At 50.6% G+C, this 22,394-nt stretch overlaps 1 protein-coding gene across 1 annotated transcript in view; it reads left to right on the top strand.

The window, feature by feature from the left end:
- Nucleotides 1-22,394, top strand: part of LRBA (LPS responsive beige-like anchor protein) — a 2,444,222-nt gene that overhangs the window by 1,411,299 nt on the left and 1,010,529 nt on the right. Inside the window, exons 39-40 of the mRNA XM_086962285.1 lie at nucleotides 15,429-15,575; nucleotides 20,208-20,344. Of these exons, the coding sequence (XP_086818411.1) occupies nucleotides 15,429-15,575; nucleotides 20,208-20,344 (284 nt within the window). The remainder of the gene's footprint in view (nucleotides 1-15,428; nucleotides 15,576-20,207; nucleotides 20,345-22,394) is intronic.

Below are 22,394 nucleotides of genomic sequence, written 5' to 3'. Positions count from 1 at the left end.
CAAGGATATTCAGGCTATGATTCAGATCTTTCAGCCTTTATCCCGGGTTTCGGTCAGGACGACCATTCGGCTACTGGGCCTGATGGCCTCCTGCATCCTGCTAGTGGATCATGCCAGATGGCATATGCAGGCTCTGCAGTGGGACCTGAATTTCTAGTGCGCACAGCATCAGGGCAAGCTATCCGATCACGTCCAGATCTCGGAGGGCAGTGCACAACAATTGCAGTGGTGGCTCACGAATCACGATTGGGTCAATGGAAGATCCCTCTCCCCACTGTGTGCTCCCAACCGGAGCACACAGTGGTGGTAACGGACATTTCCCTCCTGGGATGGGGCGACCACATGGGAGAGGTGGAGATCAGAGGCCTCTGGTCTCTGGCGGACTTGCGACTCCATATCAACCTTCTGGAGCTTCGGACGATCCGACTTGCACTGAAGGCATTCCTTCCCTCTGTCATGGGGAGAGTAGTGCAAGAGTTCACAGACAACACCACTGCCAGGTGGTACTGCAGCAAACAGGGCGGGGTGGGGTCGTGGACCCTATGTCAAGAGGCTCTGCGCCTCTGGACATGGCTGGAACATCAGGGCATTTCCCTGGTGGTTCAACACTTGGCAGGTTTTCTGAACGCTAAGACGGACGAACTCAGATGCCGGAGCATGATGGATAAGGAATGGCGTCTGAACTCTGACGTGGCGCAAGGTCTCTTTCAGCAGTAGGGGGAGCCTTGGTCAGATCTATTCGCCACTGAAGAGAACACACAATGTCATCAGTTCTGCGCATTGGAATTTCCAAGGCGCACTCGCTAGGCGACGCTTTTCGTCACAAGTGGAGTTGTGGTCTTTTATACGCCTTTCCGCCTATACCACTTCCACCCAGAGTGCTGAAGAAGATCAAGCGCGACCGGGACCAAGTCATTATTGTGGCTCTGGACTGGGCTCGACGAGTATGGTATCCCGAGCTACTCATCATGGCGATCGATCCCCCGCTCCGACTGCATCTTCGGGAGGATCTTCTGTAGCAGCAGCAGGGGAGGGTTCTCCACCCGAACCTGTCCAGCCTCCACCTCCTTGCGTGGAGATTGAGCGGCGGCAGTTGACGTCTTTTTACCTGCCTCCCGAAGTTTGTGATGTTATCTTGGCAGCCAGGCGTCCCTCCACTAAAACGGTATACGCCTGGAGGTGGAATACATTTGTGGCATGGTGCACAGCAAATGCTGTGGATACCCTTTCTGCCCCTCTTTCTGAGGTTCTCCTCTTTCTACTTTCTTTGGCCCAGCAGGGCTCTAATCTGGGAACTATCAAGGGCCATCTCTTGGCCATTTCAGCCTTTTTACGGCTTCCAGATCAGCCTTCCCTTTTCAAGTCCCCTGTTGTAAATAAATTATTAAAAGGCATTACTCATCTTTTCCCACCTATTCCTTTTATAATGCCTCAGTGGGACTTGAACCTGGCTCTGACCTCTCTGATGTGTGCTCCCTTTGAGCCACTTCACAACTGTCTTCTTCGTCTTCTCACTTTAAAGACTGCTTTCCATGTTGCCATCACCTCTGCCAGAAGAGTGAGTGAGCTCCAGGCTCTTTCTTCTAAACCTCCATTTCTAACAGTCCATCCGGGCAAAGTTGTTCTACGGACTCGTCCTTCTTTTCTGCAAAAGGTTGTCATTGACTTTCACATTGGGCAGATCATCACTTTGCCAACCTTCTTTCCGCCTCCACATTCCTCAAAAGAGGAAGAGATGCTCTACCGTCTGGACCCAAAACATGTGCTTTCATTCTACCTCAACTGCACACAACAGTTCCAGGTGGATGACCAGCTCTTTGTTGGCTACGTGGGCGCCAAGAAAGCTTGGGCAGTGCACAAGCGGACCATCTCTCGGTGGGTCGTTCTGTGTATTAAGGCTTGTTATTCTTTGGCTAAAAAGGAGCCTCCGGTGGGGCTACGTGCCCATTCTACCAGGGCGATGGCAGCCGCTACTGCTTTGGGACAGGGAGTTCCCTTGCATGACATCTGTCAGGTAGCTATATGGTCCTTGCTGCACACGTTTACCAAGCACTACTGCCCGGACAGCCAAGTCCGGAACAACTGCTTCTTTGGCAGTTCTGTTCTTCAGGACTTTCTGTTGTGATCCTGGTTCGCAGATCCACCACCGGGGTTGGTATTGCTGGAGTATCTATTCTAAGGTAAGTAATATATCACTACGTGTTTCTTTCAGATGCACAAGTTACTTACCTTCGGTAACTATAGATCTGTAAGAAACATTAGTAGTGATAGATTCCTTACCGGCCCACCCATCCTCCCTGTTCTGCGAACTGATTTCTAGGGTTAAGGTCATCCCTTCCAGGGCCCTAGTTTCATGGCACCAGTGGTCAGTTTCTAGCATGGCTCTGTGTTCCTGACGTGGAAAGTCATGTACAGAACTGACGTCCATGTGCATGGGCGAGTCTAAGTAGCTCCAGCGACGTCATCCCAACGGCAACGACGCACGCAGAGCCACACGACGGTGCCAATCGACACGCAGGGGTAATGTTTCTTACAGATATATAGTTACCGAAGGTAAGTAACTTGCGCATTAGTTAATATATTTGTATATATAATGCTATATTTTTACATGTGGGTGTAGTGTTTTGTTGAATTTGGCTGCTTAATTTGCTAAAACTCGACAGGCATCTAAGTATGAGTTCATGTTTATCAGTTAAATAAATGGGGATATATACCATATTACGCCTCTGCTCATTCTTGCGACACAAAATAAAAGTGGATAAATACCAATGAGATGGCCAAAAAATAAATATGGATGAATACAGACACAAATGTTTAAAAAATATATATATATACCATAAAACAGTGAGCCCCAATCAAGATGTATGTAGATACCCACATCAGGCAATTACGTAGGATGGAAACAACGGGTATTTATAGCTTTTAAAAAATCTGAGAAAGGTAATAGGTCTGTCAGATGTATGGGAGGAGTTAAGGCGTCCTGACCCACGGTATACATATTAATCTGAAAGAGACACGTTAGTGATAGATTCCTTACCTTAGAATATCCCCAGGCGTCAGACTGGATCCGGAAAGTTTTGCGTAGCAGTACCCTTGCGCGTCGGTAGGCGTCGTCTGCGGCTCCGCGTCCGTCGTCGGCGTCGTGGGCGCTGTGATGACGTCGTCGGAGTACTTAGACACCGCCTCCGCGTGCTGACGTCAGTTCTTCTTTTTTCCGCGCCAGCCAGCGCAGATCTGGAAAAAGCAGTTCCCTGGTCATTTTTTGACTAACTTTTTGGATCTTTTTGATCTCTTTCGAAGTCTTCACGACTTCGACGGTGCCGTTAGGGATGCCCGGCTTCAAGCACTGCGGCGGTTGCGAACGACTCATGTCGGTTACGGATCTGCACCGACTGTGCCTGACGTGTTTGGGCGTCGACCATGACGACGAGGCCTGCTCCGACTGTCGGGCCCTCTCGAGGAAGGCCAGGCGGGAGTGGTCCCGCAGGCGACTCGAGATCCGCCAGTCGGCCCTTCGCCGTGTGAGGTCCCGGTCCCGGTCCCACGGGAGGTCGAGGGACAGGTCGCGGGGGCGGAGCCGTCACAGCTCCGGGAGACGGCGCCACTCCTCCGGGTCCAAGTTGTCAGGTAAGAAGCATAAGAAGTCGAAGAGACATCATCGCTCTTCCGACTCCCCCCGACGCTCGCGCGATGCGGCCGGGGGTTCGGGTGACACCGCCCACGCGGCTCCTCGGGAGTCGCGGGCGCCGCGTTCGGCTCCATACCCCCCGGTCCCTGGGCTGAACGCGACGCCGGAGGAGATAGAGCGCTTCCTCATGGCCATGAGGTCCCTTTCTTCTCCGACGGGTTCCGCGGCGCCTTCGGGCCCAGCAAACCCGTCTGGGGGCCCTAGTGGGTCGGGTACAACCCCGACGCCGTCGGGTGCTTCGGCCTCGACGCCGCCGGCGTCTTCGCCGCCGGCGCCGCAGGGCTCTGCGATCCCGACGCCGCCGCTGCCCTCGGGCTCGGCGCCGCAGGGTTCGGCGGTCCCGGCGTCGTCGGTGCCTTCGGGTCCGCCGCCGCAGGGTGCCGTTCGGCCCTCGTCGAGCGATGGAGCGTCCCCGGTGGACCTTACGACCCCCCCGGGGTCGGTCCATGTGGTGTCCCCGCCGGCGTCGGTCCCGGCCGACGCCGTCCCCAATACCTCCTCTCTATGGGTCCCGACGTCGGGACAGCGCCAGTCGGCGCCGATCCCGACGCCGTTCAGGGATTTTTATCCCTATGAACCATCCTCATTCGCTAACGACTATGAGTCTCAGGAGATGAGGGAAGAGGAGGACTGGGAGGGGTCTGAGGACCCTCTGACAAGGGAATGTCAGTCTAGCATGGACTGGACAGGAGACCTTGGGGAGGCCAGTGGCCTGGACACCTCTCCAGACACTGGATTCGTCTCTCCTCCTTCCGTGGCTTCGGAGGAGGGTGCTACATATAGTGTGGTGTAGATGAGGGCTGCTAAGGTCTTGAGCTCCCCGTCGCGGCCGTGAGGACTAATCTCCTCACTGAGGTCCTTAAGCCGCAGTCATGCTCCATGGAGCCAATGCTGCCGTTTAATGAGGCCTTGTCGGACGTTCTGTTGGGCACTTGGTCCAGGCCCGCTACAGGTTCGCCTGTAGATCGGAACGTGGCCAGATGCCACCGCCCGGCTCAGGGCGACCCATGTTTCCTGTCCACCCACCCCACCCCCGAGAGTCTGGTTATCCAGGCCTCTAACTCCCAGACCGCCTTCCCGTCAGCACCCCCTGATCGGGAATCGAAGAGGTACGAGGCCTTTGCCAAAAAGGTCTTCTCGTCCCTTAGCTGTGGACTGCGGTCTTCCAACACCGCATGCCTCTTGGGCCGTTACACCCATTCTATATGGGAAACGGTGGCAGAATTGCTGCCAGAGTGCCCGTTGGAGGTACGGGCCAAACTCGGCCAAGCCCTGGTGGAGGGCCGGGACGCAGCGAAATATTCGATCAGGTGCGGACTGGACACAACTGACTCGCTGGGCAGAGCGATGGCTACGACGGTGGCGATTCGACGCCACGCCTGGCTTAGGTCCACCAACTTCTCGGCTGATGTCCAGAATACACTCATGGACATGCCGTTCGATGGCCGTCGCCTCTTTGGCGACATGACAGACCACGCGCTCGAGCACTTTAAGGACTCCAGGGCTACGGCCAAGTCCTTGGGCCTCTCGGCCCCGCGCCAGCAAGTGGGTGCCTTTCGCTCCTTTCGTGGCCACAGAAGGGGCGTCCCCACGCGTGCCGCCAGCCACTCGCCGCAAACTGTCGTCCAGCGCGGCGGCCGTGGAAACCGCCGAGGAGGAGGTCGGGGAGGCAAGCGGAGCCAGTCCACACCTGCCCCCGCAGCATCCGCCTCTAAACCCTCCTAGTCCGTGCTTTTCGGCCCATGTGACGCCAGTGGGGGGCAGGGTTCGCCATCACCCCTCTCACTGGCGCACAGTCACTTCGGACAGGTGGGTGCTGCAGATCGTCCGAAGGGGCTACTTCCTCCCCTTCGAGACGACCCCTCAAACCATGCCACCGCAACACCACCCCGTATCGGGGGATCATTTGCGGCTCCTGCAGGGGGAAGTTTCGGCCCTCTTGGCCAAGGGGGCCATAGAGCGCGTTCCTGGGCCAGAAGTAGGACGTGGTTGCTACTCCCACTACTTCCTGGTACCCAAGAAGGGCAAAGGAGGCCTACGCCCTATCTTGGATCTGAGGAACGTCAACGGCTTCCTCCGGAAGGAGAAGTTCAAAATGCTGACACTGGCTCAGGTCTTGACTGCCCTAGACCCAGGAGACTGGATGGTAGCGTTGGACTTGCAGGATGTGTATTTCCACATCCCCGTCCTGCCGGCCCACCGGCGTTACCTGCGGTTCACGGTAGGCCACGAGCACTTTCAGTTTACCGTGCTCCCCTTCGGCCTTACCAGCGCCCCACGGGTGTTTACGAAGGTGATGGCGGTGGTCGCAGCTCACCTGCGCAGGTTAGGGGTTTCAGTCTTCCCCTACCTAGACGACTGGTTGTTGAAGGCGGGCTCGCCCCAGGCAGTCGTCACCCACCTCCAGACTACGGCGGATCTCCTGCACAGGCTGGGATTTTCCATCAATGTGCCGAAGTCACACCTGTGCCCCTCTCAGAAGCTCCTTTTCATCGGAGCGGTTCTCGACTCGGCGCAGTTTCGGGTTTACCCGCCCGAACAGCGAGTCCGGGATATTCAGGCCCTGATCCCGGTCTTCGGGCCGTTATCCCGGGTTTCGGTCAGGTTGACGCTGCGGCTTCTGGGGCTGATGGCCTCCTGCATCCTTCTGGTGCATCACGCACGGTGGCGGATGCGGGCTCTGCAGTGGGACCTGAAGTTTCAGTGGGCCCAGCACCGGGGCAACCTTTCCGACCATGTCCTGATCTCGGAGGCCACTGCGAGGCAGCTGCAGTGGTGGCTCACGGACCGCGATTGGGTCAACGGCAGATCCCTCTCCCTTCCCCAACCGGAGCACGTAGTTGTGACGGACGCGTCCCTCCAGGGCTGGGGTGGCCACTTGGGAGAGGCGGAGATCAGAGGACTCTGGTCTCCGGCGGAATCCCGGCTCCATATCAATCTGTTGGAGCTGCGGGCGATTCGTCTGGCACTGAAAGCATTCCTCCCGTCTGTCCGTGGGAGTGCAGTGCAGGTGTTCACGGACAACACCACCGCCATGTGGTACTGCAACAAACAGGGCGGTGTGGGGTCGTGGACCCTCTGCCAGGAGGCTCTGCGCCTCTGGCAGTGGCTGGAACATCAGGGCGTGACTCTGGTGATTCAACACCTGGCAGGTTCTCTGAACGCCAGGGCGGACGAACTCAGCCATCGGTGCTCGATGGATCACGAATGGCGTCTGAACTCGGACGTGGCGCAAGGCCTCTTTCTGCGTTGGGGAGAGCCTTGGTTAGATCTATTCGCCACCGAAGAGAACGCGCAATGTCATCAGTTCTGCGCGTTGGAATTTCCAAGGCGGCACTCGCTCGGAGACGCTTTTCGTCACGAGTGGAGCTGCGGTCTGTTGTACGCCTTTCCGCCTATACCTCTTCTGCCCAGAGTGCTGAAGAAGATCAAGCGCGACCGGGTACAAGTCATCCTTGTGGCTCCGGACTGGGCACGAAGGTTCTGGTATCCCGAGCTACTCAGTATGTCAGTCGATCCCCCGGTTCGTCTGCCTCTTCAGGAGGACCTTCTGTCGCAGCAGCAGGGGACGGTCCTCCACCCGAACCTGTCCAGTCTCCACCTCCATGCATGGAGATTGAGCGGCGGCAGTTGAGGCCATTTGACTTGCCTCCTGAAGTTTGCAACATCATTCTGGCAGCCAGGCGTCCCTCCACAAAAACGGTATACGCCTGCAGGTGGAACAGATTTGTGGCATGGTGCACAGCAAAGGCTGTGGATCCTCTCAATGCCCCTCTCTCTGAGATTCTTCTCTTCCTTCTTTCTCTTGCCCAGCAGGGCTCTGCTCTGGGCACTCTCAAGGGCTATCTTTTGGCTCTTTCAGCCTTTCTGAGGCTGCCTGACCAACCTTCTTTGTTCAAGTCCCCTATAGTTAACAGATTTCTGAAAGGCATCACTCATACCTTTCCTCCTGTTCCTTTCGTGATGCCTCAGTGGGACTTGAATCTGGTTCTAACATTTCTGATGTGCGCTCCCTTTGAGCCACTTCATAACTGTCCACTTCGCCTTCTTTCTCTGAAGACTGCATTCCTGGTAGCCATCACCTCTGCCAGGAGAGTGAGTGAGCTCCAGGCTCTTTCTTGTAAGCCTCCTTTCCTTTCAGTCCATCCGGACAAGGTTGTTTTGAGGACTAGGCCCTCCTTCTTGCCTAAGGTGGTCACGGCCTTCCACATAGGGCAGTCCATCACATTGCCCACCTTCTTTCCGCCTCCGCACCCCTCGAGAGAGGAGGAGAGGCTCCACCGTCTGGACCCAAAACGTGCGCTCTCATTCTATCTTGTTCGCACACGCCAGTTCCGGGTGGATGATCAACTCTTTGTTGGGTACGCGGGCGCTAAGAAAGGGAAAGCGGTGCACAAGAGAACCATTTCCCGATGGATTATCATGTGCATCCAGGCGTGTTACTCCTTGGCTAAGAAGGAACCACCTGTTGGGCTGCGGGCTCATTCCACTCGAGCCACGGCCACTACAACTGCCTTGGGCCGAGGTGTGCCCTTGCAGGACATTTGCCAGGCTGCTACGTGGGCTTCGTTGCACACGTTTGCGAGGCACTACTGCCTGGACAGTCAAGTCCGGAGGGATGGCTACTTCGGCCGTTCCGTTCTCCAGGACTTTCTGGTGTGAATATTGGTTCGCAGACCCACCACCACGGGGATGGTATTGCTGGGGTATCTATTCTAAGGTAAGGAATCTATCACTAACGTGTCTCTTTCAGATGCACAAGTTACTACTTGTATAACGATATATCTGTAAGAGACATTAGTTAGTGATAGATTCCTTACCGACCCACCCATCCTCCCCGTTCTGCGAACCGATATCTAGGGTTAAGGTCATCCCCTTTCAGGGCCCTAGTTTCTTGGCACCAGTGTCGGTTTTTGTCATGGCTCTGCGCTTCTGGCGCGGAAAAGCTGTGGCTAAGAACTGACGTCAGCACGACGAGGCGGCGTCTAAGTACTCCGACGACGTCATCACGGCGCCGACGACGGACGCGTAGCCGCAGACGACGCCTACCGACGCGCAAGGGTACTGCTACGCAAAACTTTCCGGATCCAGTCTGACGCCTGGGGATATTCTAAGGTAAGGAATCTATCACTAACTAATGTCTCTTACAGATATATCGTTACACAAGTAGTAACTTGTGCTTCAGCTCCTCTTCTGACTTTCGCCCGGTTGGACTTTATTTTTTTTATTTAACCAGAACTGTTAAGGGATGTTAAGATTAAATTATATCCTAGATGATACCAGATCATAACCTGCTAGTAATGGAATTAGCTATGGATAGGATTACTAGTAATATCACCAGCTGGACTTTTGAGCGAGGCCTTTTGGTGGATCCCAGCTATATAGCCCATATGAATATATGGATCCCTGAATTTTAGCTTTAAACAGGGAAATTGCCCCTCTAGGAGTGGTTTGGGACGCATTTACAGCAGGAATAAGAGGGGAAACCCTGAGTTGCAGCCTGAATCGGCAAAACCAGGAGAAATCACAGCTAGCAGAACTATATCAAAATCTAACTAAAAAAGAAACCTCCCTTATCACCGAGATAAAGCAAGGAGTAGCTAATGTTGAGGCTGCCCAACAGCAGATAGCTAGGGCTAAAGCAGTAATCAATGAAGTTACTGCCCAAAAAACTGCTGAAAAGAACCTTGTAAAAAGACAGGAGTGTTGTGAATTCAATGAAAGGGTAGGTCAACTGTTAGCAATACGCACTAGACAGAAGGTGGCTGGAGGCCACGTTAAGGAAATAAAAAAATAAGGGTGGCAAAATGATTTCGGACCCTGAAGCATTCAGTGACTGTTATGCAAATTTGTATCATGCTCAACCCCATGAGGATGTATAGAGCAAGTGGTGACTTCAATGTCTTTGGAAAGACTATGTCAAAAGGAACAAGATATGGTAGAGGCAGCGTTCACGGGGGAAGAACTAAGAACATCTCTTAAAAATCTACCCTCTGGAAAGCCTGTGGGACTGATTAAATCCCATTGGAGTTTTATAAAGTGTTTTGTTAGGTCTTAATTTTAGATATGATGGAACTTTAAATGTCCAATAACTTTGACCAATAGTGATATGAAGATGTACTCTAAGATGCTCACCACTCGGATGAGTCAAATAGTTGTAAAAGTGGTATCAGTGAACCAACATGGATTTATAGCAGGAGGAGCACCACCGATCATATTTGCAGTGCGATCACTCATTTTGATGTAGAAGGCACCAATGGCTGTGGCTCTGTTGGATGCCGAGAAGGCATTCAACAGGGTCACATGGATGTATCTTTGGGAAATCATGAGAAGGATCGGATTTGGGATGGACTACTTAAAAGCATTACAAGTACTGTATAGGAGACCAGTAGCTAGGCTGCAAATCAGGGGCGGTCAATCTGGATTAATCAACATTGAGAGAGGATCGCGACTGGGGTGTCCCTGTTCTCCTTTTTTATTTGTGTTATATATAGATTCATTTATTCACAAATTAGAAGCTAGTCCAGCTATAGTCCCTGTTAAATCTCAAGCCTTTGAGACTAAAATTCTGACCTATGTGGATGATATCCTGGTTGCATCGGTAGATCCAGTATCTACTATGTTGATAGTTGAGTATGAGTTAGCAGAATTTGGGAACATTTCAGGCTACGTAATAGACAAAAAACACAACTGCTAGTGAATCAGTTCATAGTTAGTCAGGATCCAAATGTGGTGGATCAGGCGGTTTATCAGGGAATAAAGATAGGCGCAAATGTAGATCAGGTTGCCAAGAACATATTGGACCAATTTTAGCTAAGGCAAAACAAGATGTTGAGTGATGGCACAATCTTCATCTGTCTATTGTTGGCCAATGTAATATAATAAAAATACTGCTTCAACCAAAGATTTTATATCTCTTTAGATCTATCCCGTTGGAGTTCGAGAACGTCTGGTCAAAAGCATTGGATACCCTTGTGTCTAGATTCATATGGTCCTATGGTAAAACAAGGATGGCAACTACATTTCTGACATTACCCAGAGAAAGAGGGGTGTGGGCACTCACAAATTTTAAACTTTATTATCTAGCTGCTGTTCTCCTGTATACACAGGTTCTCCTGATTAATTGAGAGGAAATACCTGAATCTAGGCGAGGTGTGCCATCGATCTTTGAGCTTACAATAGGATCGGTAGCTAAAGAATGTCCGTTAAGGCGGTTAGAACCCAGCTACTATAAAAAAAGTTAGGTTTAATGAGCGGCCTATAAAAACTGGACTGATTTGAGAAAGAAGCTCTGAATTGGGAGATGGAATTGGTATACTCTGATACAAAAGAACCCCTCAATTCCAGGAATATTTCAAGATGCTTGCTTGTATAGATGGAAAAAACTGGGGTTATGCAAACTGGGGGATCTCTTACAAAATCAGAGGTCTGCATCATTTCAAGAACTGAGGATTAAGTTAAATCTAAATCAAAAGGAATGTTTTAAATATCTGCAAATTTGTGGCTTTTTACATAAAAAAAACCTGGTGGACCGGTGGTTTTGGAGTTGATACCACTCCTGGATCTCTTGCTTGGGGGAGAAAAACTCTCTATCAGCGTAATACATAGTTAAATATGTAAACTGGCACAAGATGTCTCGCGAAGTATAATGCTAAATGGCAGTCAAAGCTTGGGGTAGATGAATATACTTTATAGGATTCTCATGGAGTTAAGTTGTACTGTGCTCTTCGGGGCTGCAAGCACATCACTACAAGATAATCTTTGACTTATATTTTACCCCAGCAAAGATCTCAAAATGGGGAGGGGTCGAGGGGTCAATTGTCCTCGGTGTCAGTTTCACGTGGCGGCTTTAGTTCACATGTTTAGCACATGCCCAGTCTTATACACTGAGATTTCAGATCTCTAAATTTTTAGGAAATATACATAATGCTAATATGGATTTGACTCCTCGAGTGATTTTACTGGGGTAGATTTGGATTTGGAGTTGATGGGAGGAGAGGCAATCGCGATGCCAGCATTTCGAATCTGTGTTGCCTCAGCATGGTTTGACCCGCAGGCACCATCTTACCAACAATGGCAAGGAATTTTTTGTTCTATCCTCAACTTAGGGATGGCCTTTTATAAACATACGGGGAAAAGAGCTAAGCAGAGGAATTTGGGCTGCTCCTTACTGAATGGCTTCTCTCTCACAAATAAGAGTGGGATATTAATTGGGAGTGATCCTTAATCAATGTTAAAGATGGTACACTGGAAGGGAATAATGAAAAAAATCAGACTGAGACAGATTAGCTTGTTCTTATTGCACTTGCACCTTTTTTAATTACTGTACTGTATATCATATGAATTTATGGTACGTGATCCATATCCTTTTTTCTGAGTTTTTTTAAAGGATGATATATTATTGAGTGTAATTGTGTCTTATATATTATGTAATCTCTTTTGACCGCTGCTTGCAACCTTCCCAGTCTAAGTAATTATGAAATGTATAGAAGCACTAATAAAAAGGATTATAACAAAAAAGGAGCAAGACTGCAGTGGCACAGTGGACAAAAAATGATGGACTGAAATGCGACCCCCATGCACTTTCCAGTGGCTGAGACTTTAAGAAGCATTCCACCCGTCACCTTTTGCTACTTTGCTGAGATGACCTAGCCACACTGCACACACATTTGTCTATGCTTTTATGATAGGCCTGTCCCCATTATGCATATTCCCATGGCGGCCAACCCAATTTCACCTAGTCCAAAATTACAGACCCAAACTTAAATATGTTTATTACAAGCCCCAATCCCATCTTACCCAACTATACAACCCAAATCCTTACCTCACAGACAAAACCCAAACTCATTTTATCTAACCTTCTGTAGTATGCACCGAGGCCACAATTCGCTACCCATACCGTTCCGAGCTCTTGTCACCTTGTGCAAACCCCTCTTCACCTGGTTATAGAGTATGTAAAAAAAACTGCCTCCACCCTGCTCTCCTGATTTGAAGTTATTCTAAAGTTACTCCTTAGTAATTCATACCCTTGTAAGCTCATGTATTTGAAAAGCAAGAGTTGGTTTTGATTGGCTCTATTGCACTCTTCTGATTTTGGTTTCTGTGATGAGTAGTACAGATCGCGCTGCCTGCATAGTGCAGTTATCTTATCCGAGACACTGAAAACCAAAATGTATATGTAGGGCTTGAGTAGGGTTGAATTCAAAGTGCAGGAATGGGCTCGGACCGTGGTGACTCCTTCAATCAGATCACTTCATTATACAAGCATAGATTTTTTTCTCAGAATGATTTCAGATTACATTCAGAGCAGAGGTCTCCAACCTTTTCTGTAATGAGACTAACTTATGTTTAATTAAAATCATACATAGCTACTAATATTGTTACTGTGGTAATAATGACCATGAAGGAGTTAAGATTACATTTGTGGCCACCAGATGCAAGATCACCAGAAGTGATAACCTCAGTGCATCAGGTAGGGTTTCCAGTAGTATTATAGAGGGTATTATCAGTTTGGAATGCCTCTATATGTTTAATACATGACAGCCATAGCTGTAATGCCCCTGTCACCAAGGAAATCGTATTACTAATCGGACTCACCAGGGCCTCATGAGTTGAATATCAACTTCAAATATATTTTTAAAATCCAACAAAATTTCTCCAAACAACAGATTAGGAGTTCTCAAAATATACATATTGAATACACACCTTTCAATTCTGGGATACACATAGTTTCATATTGCATACACATCTATCAATTCTGGGATATATATTTTAATTCAACCAAGCAAAAACTTCTAATTTAGTAGGACGGGCTGCACACAGGAGACCTACTGTAGGTAGCTGGAGAGCTACCAGGAGCTTACAAGCTACTCGTTGGAGAAGCCTGATTTAGATTGTAACGAAGGAGATTTCATGGTTTTTTGCTGTCACCAGATTCATCTGTGTGGAGTACTTCTGGTATGGACCAGTCTATCCAAATCCCGAAAAGCTGGTAGATTGTGTCACACTTAAGTTGAATGTCCGTTACAGTCTTCATTAACCTTGAGGGACTTAAAATCCTGCCTGTTGAAAATTGCTACTCCGTATTGATTTTTTTTCTTAAGATATCTGTTAAAGTTCCAAATAGTCTCAATCTTTAACTATATTTTGTTGTTTTTACATAAATAAATGTGTTTGGGTATGTGCAAGATGTAACAGGATTTTGGGTGCCAGGGAGTAAGTGGGTGAGCAACAGGAGTTACCTCCTGCAGGCCTTGGTCAGTGGACCCAGTTCGTTAGGAGAGGCTGAAGTATAAAGGAATAGAAGGAAGCCAGTACGGGCCTTCGGGGTTGTCTGTGCAGAGACCCGCAGACTGTTTGATGTATGTGGGGTGAGTCTGTTCGATGTATATGTGGTCAGACGATGAGTGCCACATTGTGGAATCCAGATCTATATGAAACTAACAGGATGTTAATGGCACTTGTGTAGCACCTGAAACAGTTTGCTGGGAGTAGTGCAGATCTTTGTAAGCACTATAAACTCCACTTGTTCAGCGGATATACATCATACACCATGCACTATCAGCAAACACCTTTACTCACTAACTTGTCCAGGCAAAGAAGCAAGATCTCTATATAGAGAGTAACTGTGAGGCCCAATGAACTCAGCCTTGTCATAGAGGGCATTCCTACCCAAGTTGTTTAGACTTTTTAGAATACCGGTGAAGTCCTGGGAGCTGAGCAAGGTTGTACTGAGGCCAGAGTCAGATGGAAAAGCTGCCCAGTGATTGCCGGTAAGTGCCAAGCAGCCTAACCTGGATGAGAAGGGTCAGTGATGGAAAGCATGTGCAGGCTGTTAAACAAGATCTGGAATAGCAAAGACTGCAGGCAGGAATTGAGGGTAAAGGAAATACAGTGCAACTTCTGTCTAAGGAGTAAACCTCTAGGCCCACAAGTGAACAGCCAGGCAGCACGTCTACCCCTCTCCCTCAATACACAGCAACTGAAAGACCCCACCTCTCCCTTACCTGAAGTAACAACAAGTCCCTAGCCCCTTGCGTGGAGTGTTCTGTGTTTTTTATTTCGAGAGGCCACTTGGCACTGGAGAACCCGATCATTGTTGACTTCACTCTCTTTGCTGTATCCACAATTTCTCTGTTTTAGATTCGCAGATCGCCCCCCCCCCCCCCCCCCCCCCCCCCTCCCCGGGACTTTGCTAGGTGTGCTGCCTTCCAGGCGAGCTGCACTGGTTGGCCACCGGTTTCCACCCTCTGGGGATGGCACCGGAGCAAGTCTGCTTCACTTAGGTTTTGGTTCTGACTTCCATTCTCACCCTGGCCCATGCCAGACGGGGGGACTCTGATGGATGCATTGGCTTTGGTCTCCTCTGGCTCGCAGAAGGCTGGATTGCCAGAGGTCGTGTGGGAGTTCAGAACTGTGGGAGAGGGCAGGCTTATTTTGGGCGGTACAGAATCAGGGTGTAAGGTAAGGAACCCAAAGGAACTTTTTGTATTCACTCATGCTTACAGAATCCCCGTTGTGTCTTTATTTGCCTGGATTTACAGAGATAAAATGTTTAATTGTAAAACTCTGGTTGTTTGTGACGATCTGTATAAATGCTACTGCACCTGTACTGGGGCCATTCCCACTCCGTGTTTTTGCCAGACTTGACCTCCACGCTGCTTTGAAACTGCACTGTATTGCCCTGTTTATTGCCTGGATGGATGAATGACTGACTGACGTGTCCTCTCTCTGATTGCAGCTCCCGATGAAGATGTCCTGGTTAAAGGGAAGCAGTCCATCAAGAGCCAGGCGCTGGCAAACCAGAGCTCGGACAGTGAGGGCCTGCTGGAGGGAGACGACGACACCCTGTCCTCCCTGGAAGAGAAGGACCTGGAGAATTTAACTGGTAACTACAGCCGTGTGCGCCTTCTTCCCCGCCACCAATCAGAGTGTGCTCTGCAGCCAGGCATTGATGGAAACTCCTGGCCCGCAATTACATAATGAAAGAATGTTTCTGTGCACCCCGGATGTGAGGCCAGGTTTGGATAATCGCACAGGTTCTCCAGATTGTGGTAGTGCTGAATTCAACCCTAATATTTCCATTTTGAGAAGAAAGAAAACTGTCATACGACTTTATTCACACAAAGATCTGCGCATAGACGAGCGTTCATGTGCGGACAATAAAATAGAAATTGAGGCAAACACAGATTGAGACGCAGATTTACACACGCCACAAATGGACAAAAGCGCGCGCCCGCGCGGACAGGCGCAGAAACCAACGTAGGCAGATGCACCCATACAGGGGCATGCAGAGAGGCAGGCCGGGCAGTCCGGCACAGGCATGCATTGCCAAAGAAGCGGCGCGCTCCGAGACTGGTAGAAGCGGGCGCGCCCGATGACGCGCACGATGCAGATTGACAGGTGTGCAGACAAACGCTGAGCAGCATGGGCACCAGCTGGCACCCTCGTACACGCACTGCAGTCACCCACGCGCCTAGACCCGCTTCCAGATGCATGCATTACCGAGGCCCACGGGCACGCTGGCCGACCGGCATACATGCACGCACACCCAACCAGTGCTTATTTTTGCATAAATAAGTACCGGGGCAAAGGTTTTGCCCAGATTTCCGCGGCCGGCGCTGTCAAAGGTCGGATAGCTGTGATTTTATCTCTTTACTACACACTTGGAGGACCTTTTGCGTCTCTGCTTCCTCGTTGTCACTGTTTTTCCGATCTTTCCTTCCTCCTTTTGTGTTTTTCTCTCTTTTGATCCGGATCAGACTTTGCGGAAGAAAATAAGTGCAGTGCTGGTGGATCCCGCCGGCAACCACCAGCTCAAATTAAGCACCCACGTGTAGAGAAATTAACCACGAACATGAAACTCTTGCCTTGATGACTAATAAACCCTACTTGGCCCCAACAGCAAAATATGCAACCACCGAGGGCAACCGAACAAAAGCTGTGAGGAACCACTGTGAGAGAATGGCATAATGGAGCTCTGAAGTGGGCGAGGCATGGGGCACGAGCTGCATGAAAGGCAAGAGACGGGGGAGAAGGGTGGGTGGACTGGAAGAAGGATGAAAAGGCGAGTGGAGAGCAAGATGGAGATGGGTGGGAGACATGGAAGGAAGAATGGGGAAATGGATGCAAAGCATGGTGGGTTTGAGACTAGGGTGAATTGTTTGAAAGCAAGATAGAAGGATGAATGGCGATGGATGGATGGAAGAAAGGGAGAGATGAGGGAAGGGAAGATCGATTGAAGGAGCGAAGCACGGATGGAATAATGGAGAGAAGTAAATAAAGATGGATGGAAGAAGAGGGTGGACGTACAAAAGGATGGGCAGCGGAAGACAGATGAGAGCTGTATGCATGGATGGGTGGGTGGATTACCAGAGAAAGGAAGGATGGAAGAAGCATGATCCAATTAAATAAGAATGTATCAGTAAAACTCGTCATTTTGGCCACGTTATTCGCGGAGTTCCCACGTGGAAGCAACTGAAAGCCTGCCTCCCTCAGCGTGGCATTTGGAATATGGTTTTTTTTTTTGGGGGGGGGGGGGGGGGGTCTTCGTTTTTCTGTGTATTTTTTTGCTCGTGTGCCCCGTCTATGTGGGGCCACTGAGTGGAAGGAGGGAGTGGATGAAACGTCGGACATTCCTGTTTCATGGCCTGTCGTGTCTGCTGCCCCTCGGCGGTGCCTTCGTCTTGGATGGCCCCACGGTTTCATCCAGGGAAAGCGCTGTCAGGCGCGCTGCTTTGAAATGACAACGGCTTCCTGCCTGTAATACCAATCAGGGGTAACATCGATTGCAAGGGGTGTCTTTCCAAAGATGATCTCCCAGCTCATGCATCTGAAATAGGGAGGTTTCCCGGCCCCGACCCTTCCACCCGGCGTGGCTTGCTTCCGCTGCAGCGCCTCGGCGCACCCACGGAGGTGAGAGGGCCGTAATTGTATAATCTCGACAAAGGCGGCGGGATTAACACGTAATCCTCGCTAATAAAGTGATGCGACTGGGAATGGAGTGTGAATTGTCAGGGGGGTCCCCGGCCCACGCAGCTGCCAGCCCTCTATAATTGAATGTTGGAGCCTGATTGAAAAAAAATGTTATTTCGCCTCTGGATTACTTGCTAATGCCCCCGGGCAGGGGAGAGGGCCCCTTGGTGCGTGAGTGGTGATGAGCTCAGGGAGAGCAGGAACCCCGGGCCGCGCCGGGCTTGCCCCTTGGCACCCATGAAGATTGATAGCGCATTAAAGACCCGCGCCCCTCCGATCGATGCGCAGCACAATCCGTTTGCAGTGTTTTTGGCCCTCGTTTTCCCCATCGATTGCCTGACGCGTGCCCTAATGCGCAGACACTGCATGAATCCGGGACCTGTCAGGGCTTTGTGCGCCTGTCCCCGGCCTCCGAGAGTGTGTCTGGCGCGCCTTTACAGGCCTGTGAGTGGGTGCGCTTGGACTGCGTTGGCACGAACTGGCAGATGCAGCCCGGGCAGTGTGAGGCCGCTCTCTGACTGCAGAGGGCGCCCCTCGCTTTCAGTTCCAGGGAGAAGGGGCTACAGCTGAAACACCCCTGCAGAGCCCCTCTGAGCGTGCGTGCTGACCCCGACGCCCCTTACCTGTGCCAATGCCGGCATCCTCGACACTCCTGTCTCTGAGTTCAGTGGATTAACGTGACGCGGAGCGGCGGGATTACTCGTGCACCCCCAAGGTTTGGTGCATGAGGGGTCTGATGGGGACCTCAGGCGGCCTTCACGGGTGTGGTGTCAGTGCCAGGACCGCCAGGCTTGTCCGTCACTTCCAGCGGCTTGTCTAGGAAGTGCTCTAAAGTCCGAAAAGAGCAGAAGAAAGTGAAACTTGGACATTCCAACCAAACACACATTGCAGCGCCCTCGGCGATCGTTTTAAGAGTGTTTCAGCCTAACCGAGCCTTGTTTTCTCACGTGAAGGTCTGTTTGTCACCGGTGTCTAGCGTACAGACCTGCTCGTGTCGCCCAGACGGGTGCACGGCTGCCGTCCAAGGCATGCATGCTCGTGAGTCGTACATCGCTCTCGTGCTTGCGGGATGTGCTCAGCCCGGCTGGTGTGCCGCAGTCAGACCGGCCATCTTGTGGGAGAAGGATGTTCTGTACTGGGGCTCTCCACGGGTGTTCTGTTTGGTGCATGCAGGGTGCACTGCACACGTGTGATCAACGCTGTAGGTCCAAGCATTGCATGATCCATGTCTGCAAAACAGATTGAAATTATACATATTCAAAAGCATTTGCCAAAATGTCATATGTACGAATTGCCGTAAAAAATGTCCTATTTTAAGTTGACCATTCCAGTCCCCGTTGGTAAAAAGCTTCTCTGCACAGGCCTGAATTCAGCCACACAAAGCCCGTGCTTTGTAGTCTGGGTTATTGCACCAACACTTCTCCGGCCCTGTGAATGGGTCTGGGGTGCATGCACTTCATTGGAAGGTTCGGTGCATTCAGATCGGTCCGCAGGGGTATTCTATAGCTGTGAGTGTGCGCTCACGTGCCCTCCTTGTGTACATAACTTGCACGCTCGGCTGTCATGCTCCTGCCCGAGGCTGGCTGTGCGTGCCCTGGTTACAGCCCAGGCCCCTCTCCTCGCGAGAGCAGCAGACGCAGTGCGATCTAGAGGCGAGTGTATTGCTAAGGGTGCCCGAATAATGGCGCGCCCGTGAAAACCAGGACTGAACACAACACAGGTTTATGATAACCTAGATTCAGAAACCTCTGTTGGCAAAATATCTGCCATCTATCTCACATTAGTCCCTCAGTTCCCAACTATTGTGGGAGCCCGCCATTTACAGAGTTCTCTGCAGTTCTTCACACATATGGGGCAAGAGGTCGCTGGAGATGTGGCACATGTAGACAGTTCACAAGCATATGTTGGTGGACCGTAGATATTTAGGCGTAAGTTGGTTTTGCGGCTTGTTTTCAAGAGTGTCCCTTCTATCACAGACCCCAATCCTGCTTCCGCTCTTGTCCAGTGGTGTTTGTGCATGCCTGACTCCAGGATGAAGCTGGCCGAGGCCTGTGAGAGACCTACCTGTCTGAATGTGTGCATGTGTCCAGAATGACAGGGTTCCATGTGAAGACACATAGACTAACCGAGTCCAATAATTTCTACTGCCAACAAATGTGGCATGTACATACATGCCCAAGCGCAATTATTGGCCAGTTTTCATTTTGAAACTCCAACCAAGGGCCCAGACTTTGTAGCACTGGGTATCTTACTAATGCATTTGGAGACCAGTGCTTGCAAGTGGCTTTTGGTGCACATAGACATTTTTTGTAAGGCGGTGTGTGTGTGTATGCACAGCAGGTATGTTGGCAGCAGATGTTTTGTGTCGGTTTTGGTGTGCTAACCATTTGCAGGCCTAGGCCTTACTAAAGCAGTGCACGCGACGCTTGCTTGCTAGATTGGCTTGGTCTATGTAGCTATCTATACGTAGTGCTTATACCTGGTTGTAGGGCTGCCAGGGCCCCCCTTGTGTGCCCATCTGAGGCCTTCTCCTCCTCTCTCGCAGGTCCGGTGAACTTGAGCTCCTCCGCCCAGTTGGTGGCGCCCTCGGTGGTCGTGAAGGGCACCCTGTCCATCACCTCTTCCGAGCTCTACTTCGAGGTGGACGAAGAGGACCCCAGCTTCAGGAAGATCGACCCGAAGGTAAGGTCCAGGGCACAGGCCCCTCCCCCTCCTGGTGCCCGCTGAGCACTGCTTTCCTGCTCTGTGAACGTGCAGCACAAGGCCCCAAGCGCCAGGCCAGTTAAAGGGACAGAACAGGCCGCACCACTACTATTTAGCTCTGTGTTCTGCTGTCTGTTTTATCGTAGACTGTTGCAATGTAGATTTCCTTGGTTGTGCCACATCGTAACACTATTTATAAGTTTTAAACACCCACACGTTTCATGTGTTGCTATTTTACAAAGATGTCACCAGTGCCTGTAACTCGCCCCGGAATAACACCCCTGCGCACGAGTAGTTGTTTTAAATGAGGCACGCACTGTGGGTGTTGTCGGGAGCTGAGACGCTGGATACAATATACGCCTATTGTGTAATTAGAACACGCTTTTAGTATTGTTCGGTTCGTTGTCTGCCGGTAATTCCAGCAGAGGCATTTATTGAACTGCTGCTGCTGCAGCCGCCGTTTACAGATATGCTTCCCTGTGAGAGTGGGGTGTAAAATACTTCTGCCAAAATGTTCAACATTGAAAGTGACCACACGTGTGTGCTGGCAAGGTGTAAACATTGAAGGTATTCTTTTTTCTCAAATTACTCCTGGCTCGAGAAATTTCAATAGCCAATCCTCCTGCAAAGAATTTAAAACATGTCCATGGGCTTCTTTGGGATAGTCTTGTCTCAAGTGATCACAAACTCACTCGTTCTGAATGGGAAGACCTCTCAATTTATCTCCACACACCTGTGGGGCATGGATACAATTCACCAGAGGGGCAGACAATTCCCTGAACGCATTTCTAAAAATCAACTCAAGAAAAAAAAGATTCAATGTGGTCCAAGCTTGATACCTATATTCAGAATACACATCCATGGTATCTGCCAACCCCTTCCCCACATCTCCCTTCCTCCCTGACACTGCACCGCCCATAAACACCCCTCCCCGCTCACTCCCTCTCCTCCGCCTACCTTCTCTCTAACCTTCTTGCTTTTCCTTCCTTTCACGAATCATACGATCAGCAGGGGTACCCAACCCTCTATGGATGACCAAATACCAGTCCGTTATTCCTAATCCTACATAAAATCAGCACTAAAAATTCTAATCTCCACAACGTAGTCTTTACAGCTTTATATACACACTATCTAAGGTACAGGCTGTTTCTTCCTACAGTAAACCATAGTATTGACTTGAACTGCCTTTTATATTGCACCCACAGGAACTTGTTTTTTCCCCTTCTCTATCTATTGTTACTTTATCTGTATTTTACTCATGTAAAACCCTAATAAAATGTATCTTGAAAAGAAAAAATAACAGCGCCCCAGGACCTTTAAACGTGTACATTATAATTAGGAGACTCTTGGGACGTAATGCATCCCTGACACATATGTTCTTTTTTCTGCATGAAATGAGCGTACTCCGTAGTGATTCACCCAATATGTGTGTCTATTGTATGTATTGTAATTGCATTTATATAGCTCTTACTACCCCCATGACGAGGCGGCGAAGCGCTTTTGGGGCCATAGGTTTTGCAAAAGCAGCCCTTGTAAAATATGCTGGCTTCGGACCGCACACACTTGTGTCGGAGGTTTACATTAGTGTTAACAAGCGTTGAGGAAACCCCAGATTGCTTCAAAGTCGGCGAATATAATAAAGCAAATCACGATGGAGTTTAAGTTAACTTTAGATGGCGCAGGGGCCCAGGCCTTGCACAAGTCTGCGGGTGACTATTCTTTGCTTCCCATGTGACCCGCCGATGCACCCTTGCTGAAACAGAATGTTTACTGTTCGTGGCGTGTTCGCTGCCTACACCCCGTGAACCGGGCGCGCTCCCCCGCGCCCCGGCAGTGACAGCACGTGCCGCCCTCCTGTCCTCGCGCGCCCCGGCCGCTTTTACAAGTGGACGGTAAACCGGCCCCCGAGCCGCCGCCTGGCTGTCCTCGCGCTCCCGGGCCGCTTTTACAAGGAGAGGGTAGCCCGGCCCGCGAGCCGCCGCCTCTGCCCGCTGCGGGAGATGGGCCCGTGCACGCCTGGGACCCTGTG

The sequence above is a fragment of the Lissotriton vulgaris genome, chromosome 3_1 (assembly GCF_964263255.1).
Source record: "Lissotriton vulgaris chromosome 3_1, aLisVul1.2, whole genome shotgun sequence".
NCBI lineage: Eukaryota > Metazoa > Chordata > Amphibia > Caudata > Salamandridae > Lissotriton > Lissotriton vulgaris.
The sequence above is the reverse complement of the archived record's forward strand: the minus strand, read 5'-3'. Positions and strand labels throughout refer to the sequence as shown.